We start from the raw sequence: 8496 nt of genomic DNA, 5'->3' as shown, positions 1-8496 counted from the left end.
GTTGGCAAGACCTTAGAAGGTAAAACTCAGCCTCATTCATAGTGTTTTTTCTGGGGCACACTGGGTATTTTGATTCATCCTTCTGGAGTGCACTAGTGTGCCGGCGCTGCCCATTCATGATGTCTGTGATCACACAGAGCATGGCAAAATGCCCCTCTTCCTATTTCCTTTTCTTCCCTCTGCTTCCCACAATCACTGATGCCTGATGGGATTTGAGCCCTGCCAACTGTGTGGCATGAAAATGGAGCCAGCACAGGAAGGTAAACGGGTGAAGCATGCCCCTCTTGTCTGCAGGTTTCCTGTTGGCTATTAGCAGGAGAGCTTTTTTTTTTCCATTTGTGGAAGGGAAAATCACAGCTGTGCTTGTCATGCCCTTCTGGTTGGGTTTGTCATGCAAAATAAGCAGAGCCAAAAGACTGCACATTCCCAATCAAAACTAATTGGGATGAAGAGTCTTTGTAGTACAATTATAAAGGGAGAAAGGGCTGGAGGAAGTGGATATGGCAATTTTGCAACACTTTTTATTAGCTAAGTACCACTCAGAGAGTTTGGTGAAAGGTGCTTTCTAAGTAAAATTTGTTGTGCTATAATTGATTTCTGTCATAAAAGGGAAGCTGGGATTTTTGAGACGAGCTTTAGCTTTGTATATTGATATTATGATGCCAGATGAACAGCTAACAAAACTCAGTTTATGTTAATGCCAACCACATGGAGCTGTTTCTACAGGGAGTCAGAATAATACAATTTGTACAGAAAACAGAGATGCCGCACATCAAAGAAACCACTTTATTTACCAGCTAATCAATAAAGAATGCCTGCTGCATTGCTTCTCTTCAAAGCCAAAGTCCAAGGATACGACAGAGTAGAAAATGTAGAACAAAAAAAAAAATCCCCCACACAGTGGTGACTGCTTAAGATGCAACCCCCTCCTTGGAGCTGTGAGAAGTTTTGCCACATGGGACAATCAAAACACTCATTATCTTGAGCACGTAGTCACTGTTGTTTGAAATGAACATCCAGAAATTGGTAGAAGAATACTCCACGTCCAGTGGTGGAAAGGCTTAGGAAAAGACCCATTGGTCCATGGATCATTAAACACTCTAGCTGTTCTGATACTGCACCTCCATGTATTAAAAGTTCTTTTGAAATTTTTGAAGAAAACAAACCTCTCTGGGGGTGGTCTAGAGGCATGATTAATACATAGACCAAGCAGCTGAGAAACAGAATCCCTAGGTTCTAATCCTGCTTCTGTCTCTGTCATGTTGTGTGACAGTGACATTGCTACTCACAGAAACTATTATCAGCTACAGACAGAAGAGCAGCTCCGCATTGTAACTCATGGTGCTTTGCAGGAAGCACTGTGAGTTACAATGATCTCTGGGACCCAAGAGAAATTCATTGTTGGGTCCTGGGGTTGGGGAATCCAGCTTCTGTTTAAAGCAGCTGCAAGCCTAGCAATGCCCCTGCCCTCTTTGCAGCCTTGGCACTGTTTTCAGAATGGAAGGGGGAAAGGGAGTGAAGGGATCTTGTTCTGGGAATTCTCCAGCTGGTGCTGGAGGGTGGGGTGGGTCGATTGGAGCCCCCCCTCCCCCATCCAGCACTAGCTGAAAACCCCCTATTTTGTTCTGTGGCATCTTCATCTGAACCCTCAGGCGATGAGGGTTCAGATCTTTGCAGGATCAGAACCTGTTAGGTATTCTTTAGCCATGCACTTCTGTTTGGTCGTGGCTATAGAGCACTTTCAGGGGCTAGATCAGGCAAAAATTGTTACTTCTGTCTGTGCCTTCAGTTATACTTTGAAGACTCGAAGATTTTGGGATTCAGTTCAGTTGTTTGTAAAACAGATTCCTTATTATTACTATTTAGAATGACTCGTACTGTGGTGTCACTCAGGGTCTCAACCAGGGAGCAGGGCCCATTGTGCTCAGTGCTATGCATGCACACAGTGAAAAAGAGTTCCTGACCCAAAATACTTTCAGTCTCAGTAGATGAGACAGAACAACAGTGTGGGAGGGTAAGGCATATTATTTCTGTTTCACAGATGGGGACTGAGGGGCTGAGAGACTAAGGGCATGCCTACACTGCCTCTGGAGAAGCTGAAGAACACCACGTTCTACTCTTGCCCCTATACAGCTCATGCCAGACCCTAGAAATGCAGCAGTGGTTCAGTGCAGCCTTGGCTTCACCCAGAACCTCTCCAGCTCTCTGTCTTTTAAGTGTTGCTTGGCTTGTTCTCTGGCAAAGTAAACCGTGCTAAACCAGCTGCACTGTCTAATTTCTGGCTCTCATGCATGCTAAGAGGGAGTGAGTAGGTGGGAAGAGGGGGAGGTGGGGCAGAGTGCTTCCAGGTGGTGCTCTTGGATTCACCTTGGGGGCAATGTGGACAGGCCATAAATGACTTGTTCAAGGTTAAGCAGAAAGTCTTTTGCTGATCTTAGAACCAAGGCCAAATCTCCTAGATCCTGGTCTTGTGCCTTGATGCTCCTCCTCCTCTAAGTCATGTATATCTACTCCTCAGACATATAGGTGTGAGATGTAGGGTGCTCTGAGATACTCCAAGGGAAGCACTCTACAGAACATAAGTGCAAATCACTATTATACATTGATCCATTGTTTCCATTGCATTACATTGGCATTTCAGTTTTGTGACTACCTCCACTTCCTTTTGTGAGGGAAATAACCTCTTCCCTATATAGTGAGGACTAAAAAACATCAAAAAGTGTTTTTACAACAAATGTACAGTACAAGATTAAAGGAAACCAGTCGGGGAAACAGTTTGTTATATTTTCATTTCTGAAAGCCACTAATCCTCTGGGTACTGATATTGGAGACCAGTTCCTGGAAGTTTTCTCTCCTGCAGACACAGAATAGATATGAGCTATTATTTTTAAGCTTCTGAACATTGAACTATTCACCTTCATTGTTTATCTGACATGACAAATGCTGCCGACTCAAGAAACCTTTGTTTTCCAGCCTACAACTGCAGAGTTCTCCATTTTTTCCTGTGTTTTTAAATGAATTCAATTATTTAACAAATATTAGGTAGCTACACAAACACACACATGAACAACTAAATTATATTTAATTTATTTTTAGGCACAGACCCAGAAGAGACCATTCTGAATGCTTTTAAGATATTTGACCCAGAAGGAAAAGGCCACATAAAGGCAGACTAGTAAGTTTATTTCAAATCTTTTTTTTTTTTTAATAATTGCACTGCTTAAAGGAAAATTTAAAGGCATGTGAAGTACTATATTTTGTAGCATCTGAAGAGGCAAAGGAGCTGGCAGGCAGAAAAGTATGTAGCTTTGTAAGTCAGAGTCAAAGACTAAACTATTGTATACTTGTACTTGCAGCCCCCCCAAAAAGAGATGTTATTGTCTTTGGACATCTCAAAAGGGAACGGAAATATAATCACATGCAGGCCATTAGATAGCCTTTTTTCAAGGTCTGGATATAAATCAACACATGACTCTTTGTAGATTAACTCCACATGTAAAATTAAAATGAATGTCTGGTGCCTAACTCCCAGAAAGGTCTTGACTCGAAGGGGGAGGCTAGTTCTCTTTTAAAAATAGAGGGAACAGTCTAATTAATAAAGGGAGATGGCTGCAGAGAAAGGAAGTTTCCTTGTTAAATGTTTACCATTCGAACCCTCGGCTCCTAACTGATGATTTGCTCTAGCTTTCCTGGTCCCCAGTGGATACAGTGGAAGCCTAATCAAATATTATTACTATTAGTATTTTTATTATTAGAAACACAGCTTCCAAAACTGAGCTTTATATATAAAGATGTAGGGTCCAATTCTCATTTGCACGATGGCTGCTTTACACCAATGTCAGAGCTTTCAAGTACCTGTTAATTATACACACTTAATAGCCCATTTATGCTGCAAGAATGATAAAAAGGAGCATTAGGGTAAATGAGAATCAGATTCAAGAAGTGACTGATTTTGTATGAGAGGAAATAGTTAAGGAGCTCTGACCTGGGACTTCAGTTGGGGCACATGCAGGAAGAAGTTAGACATATGCTTACCTACCTTGATGAATCAGGACCTAGATATTCACTTTACAGCAGCCAGTTCAAATACCTTTTACAACACCCACTTTACAAAGAGTACTGCTCAAAAACCCATGTGCTATAAAGTTATACGTGCATCAAGGCTGAAGTCGGTTCTGGGGCAGAGGAAGCAGTACAGTTACCTGGGACACAAGCTGGTCAGCTGCCCCTGTCGCTTTGCAGTATGCAGGTCAAATCAAGCACCCCAAACTAAACTAAAGGTAAACTCTGCTACTGCATCAAGGGATTCTTTAAATTCTGTTATGATATGAGTGATCTGCAAGTAGTCTGTGACATTACCAGACTCTGTGCTGTCTGTGTTTAGTCTGTAACAGGTTTCCGAATTGTAATTGGTTTCATTGATGGACTGTAGAAGTAAGTTTTAAAAAATTAAGTTAATAGAGAAAGTCTCCTTCCATTCCTATGACATATTGCTATCATACTGGAACTTGAGGCATCAAAGCCTTGTACTAAGTCAGTGGTTCTCAACTTTTTTAGGCTCAAGGCAAGTCTCTGTGACCTTTAAAAATTAAGCAGCACACTTTTTCAAAAACTAATTAATTTATTATGATGCTTACCTCTTTGCAGAGGGGCTGGACAGTGGGAGCAGGGGAGTATCAAGACAGGGAGACCCTGAGCCTGCCCTTATCTGCTTATCTCCTCATACTCCCTGGGGCAGGCTTCAAAGTATCTCACAGCACCCCAGGGTGCCCCAGCATCCTGACTGAGAATCACTGTACTAAGTAATGTAAAAATAAAATAAGAGACAATCCTCTCCACAGTCAGAAAAAAAACCGGGGTTAACAGCCCTCATGCTTGTTTCTAGGCTAATATTACCCAGACAACTTTGGAACAGCTCTCTGCTGGGCTATAAGAGAGAGATAGCAGAAGTGACTAAAAATCAGAGTACAATTTATCCTGTTGCCAATAGGCTGGATCACCAAGTAGTGAAATCACAACCATGAAATGCAACCTTCAGAAGATACCAGGACCATGTAATGTTCCATTTCCCCCCGCTGTCCCTAGCAATGCATTGAATACAGAATCGGCACTTCACCAACTGGTGCCCAGTCCCACGTTCCTTGGCTGTGGCAAGGTCTCAGTGAAGCTAGTTGGAGGTTGAGATGAATTAGAATCGCATTCCAAGATGAAGAAGAGAGCACAAAATGTTTGGTTTTCTCCATTGATGCAAAAGGTCAACCTTCCCTCCCCCACCAACTGCATGGCTAGCATCAGACAATTGTTTTAGTTCATCACCACAGCAGAGCATTATATTTACTTATTAGACCCGAGGGTAATGTTGATCATTACAGAACAAACCATTAAATCAATTCTGTGAATGTCTTTGAGGTTTAACTTCTATTCATATGCTTCCAAGTTTTAGACATTAGAAGATTTCGCAATATTTTTTACAGTGGCTCATCCAGCCATAGTCAATATGAGATTTAATGTTAATAAATAATCTCTCTCCATATAAAACATACTAGAATGGATCCCCCCCCGCCCCCAAACCAGCCACGTTAACCTTATAATCAGAATTTATTTTTATGCTCATAGCGGCTAAATCCATCTGGGAATTTTTATGTCCTTTCCTCCTGCGTGTTTTCACCTCTTGTCTGGAAATGACTCACTTCATCCATCCAACGGCAATTGGGATGGAGTCTTCTAACCTTTCCAAAAGCTCCAGGAGTTTGCAACTGACTTCCAAATTCTATGACCAATTTTGTTTCTCCGCATCTTTATACCACACACGCACACTCACACACTTCCTCCTATACAATGATGTCAAAGAAAGAAAATACTTGGGGGGCCAGATCATCAGTTGGAGTAAACTGGCACAGCTTTTGGAAAAGTCAGATGACTCAGTCTCAAATGCTATTCATTGGATAAGTGAGTCAGGCCAATATCAACTGCCTCCAATACTGAAGTCAACAAATCTTTGTTGATTTGCACCAACTGAAGATCTGGCCCTAGGTCAAATTTATTTTGGCCCTTTAGCGATTCAGTTGGCTAAACTGGTGATGTTCCCACAACCGTGATGCAGAGCAGTGCTCACATAAACCCTTTTTTCCCAGACTTCATTGTGTGAGGGGCAGTCTCTGTTAAGAATCAAATTGCCCTATAGATTTCCAAGGTAGTTTTCTGAAATTATTTGGAAATCAAAGGAGCAACCAAAATATTTTTAATACTAGAAGCAGTTGATATTGGCCAGGACAGATACCATCTCATGTCCCACATCAAGGCAAATGGGGACTGGTTTCTGTAAAGTTGCCAGAAGGCTTTGATTTTTATTTTATTTTATTTGAGAAATAAATAGTATGCAAAGCAAAAAAAAAAAAAAAAAAGAAAAGAAAGAAAAGAAAAGGAAAAAAAAGAAAAAAAGGGCATGGCTTCTAGTTTTGGAAATTGTGAGTGCTCATTTCCCTATAAAATAAATAACGGAAAATGTGCGTAGGTCCTTACCCCAGTCCTCCTTCCTTGTGAGTGTGCCACAGCTTGCTGGGTGACGCATCAAAAGATTAATTAGACATTTGATCTTTTTTCCTTTCCACAAACTCTTTAAGCATGTGAAGAGAAGACACATAGCACCTAGATCTACTAATTCAAGCCTGTGCAAAATGAAGTTTCTTTGTGATTCCTGACACAAGTATTTTAAGCGCTTCTTTCCATTCATCAAGCTCTTTGGTTTCCTATTTACATTTCACTAATGCTATTTGTTCTAGACCATATATATCTGATAATCAATTTATTTATATGAGGACTATCTTGCTAGTTCATTCAACAGCAGATCATTTGAAAATTCCACTTCAAAACTATGACAACTTAACGAATGATCTGGTTAAGACAAAAACAGCAGTGTGATAACTAGTAATGAAGAAAGTTTTCATATGCCTTTGCTAAATAAAGGGCATGGGAAAAGAATACTGGAAATATATTGCAACTAAAGCTGTATCTAAGAGTGGAAAATATTTCTAGAACAATCTTGTGTGAACATTTTCAGTATTTTGTTCCCTTGCTAGGTCCCAGCTGTTATCCAGAAACTTCACGTCTCACTTACGTTTCCATCTGTGGGGACTTAACACCAAGGACATACATACTCAGAAATGTACATTCTTCTTATTAAAAATGGGCTATGCCTAGACAACAGATTTCTACAGGCATACTGATATTAGCCAGAGGTATGAGGAGGTTAGATGTGGTCTAGCTTGTTTCACTCATGGGAGGGTTGTTTTTCCATAGAAGAATCAGAGATGATCGTTTTACTATAGTGCAGGTTTGCTGGTAACACAGCTTCCAGACTTAAGATGCTTGCCCAGTTTTTGTATGTCAGTAAAGCAGTTCTCATGCAGATAGGTTTCTTTAGTAAAGAAATTCTGATTTATTTTTAAAAGATTTTGCTTTAAATTAATAACATTAATGACCCTTTAAAGAGCTCCACCTGCCCCCAACCAGAGGGTGACCATATATGTCCTGGTTTGGCTGGGACAGTCCCAGATTTCATAGGGTGTCCCAATATCCTGGCTGGTTGGTGAAAATGGAAACAAAAATCCTGGATTGGTGCTAACCCACCCAAACTGTCCACCCAGCTCCTCTTGAGCGGTGGCTGGAGGCGGGGGGTGGGCTAGCCTGAGTACCACTTCTTTTGCCTGGGGCAGGGATCAGCCAGGGCAGGACAGGGGGAGAGCAGTGGTGTGAGCATGGGCTGCTCACATGTGTGTCTGTGTGCGCGCGCGTGTGTGTGGTGTCCTGGGCAAACTTGTATTTTGGTGCCCTTTGGTGCTCTCCTGAGCAGTGTCTGAGGTGGGGTGGGCTGGGCTGGGCACCACTCCTCCTGCCTGGGGCAGGGATCAGCAGGGGAGTAATGTCCCAGATTTCCTTAAAAATAATACGGTCATCCTACCCAACCACCAAACAGTCCATTTTCAAAAAATACAAAGCGGAACAGAAATCTTTTTATAATAGGTGTTTCAAAAAGTTTATATATATCTGATTGAAACTCACACTTATTAGCTTGTAATCTATTTTATATAGATTTAGTATTTTCTGATGGGGCATAATTATTTTTGGTAATAACAATAAAAAGACCCACCTTAAATTAGTGCTCTCCTACTTTAAAAAACGTGGGAAAAGATTAAATGTGGGAACAATCTGTCCATGTCAACACACCAAAATAAGGAACTGTTTTCACTAAACCAGAATAGTTAAAGTGGTAAATCCACCATAGTGTAGAAGCCACCCCTGGCATGCCAACATCTTACAAGTTGAGGTTGCCAGTGTTTTTGGCACTCTGTCCAAAAATGTTGCCCACCCCTGCACTAAGGTGTAGCCACTATAAGCTATGCTTTAGTGTAAACACCCCACTTGGCCCCCTCCCCCAGTGATCTGGATCAGGCCTATTGCCCCTCCCCCTCCACCCTCTCCAGCACCCCAGATGCC

The 8496-nt window shown here is 41.6% G+C and overlaps 1 protein-coding gene across 2 annotated transcripts in view; it reads left to right on the top strand.

Annotated features, from left to right (window-relative positions):
• The window catches only part of MYL10 (myosin light chain 10), a 44039-nt gene that overhangs the window by 27757 nt on the left and 7786 nt on the right, over positions 1–8496 (top strand). For both annotated transcript variants that reach the window (XM_019511452.1, XM_019511451.1), the window contains exon 5: positions 3097–3175. In XM_019511452.1, coding sequence (XP_019366997.1) covers positions 3097–3175 — 79 coding nt within the window. The remainder of the gene's footprint in view (positions 1–3096; positions 3176–8496) is intronic.

The sequence above is a fragment of the Gavialis gangeticus genome, unplaced genomic scaffold (genome assembly GCF_001723915.1).
Source record: "Gavialis gangeticus isolate Ggan-Ray unplaced genomic scaffold, GavGan_comp1, whole genome shotgun sequence".
NCBI classification, from domain to species: domain Eukaryota; kingdom Metazoa; phylum Chordata; order Crocodylia; family Gavialidae; genus Gavialis; species Gavialis gangeticus.
Note: the sequence above shows the minus strand (reverse complement) of the source record. Positions and strands in the feature narration are given on the sequence as shown.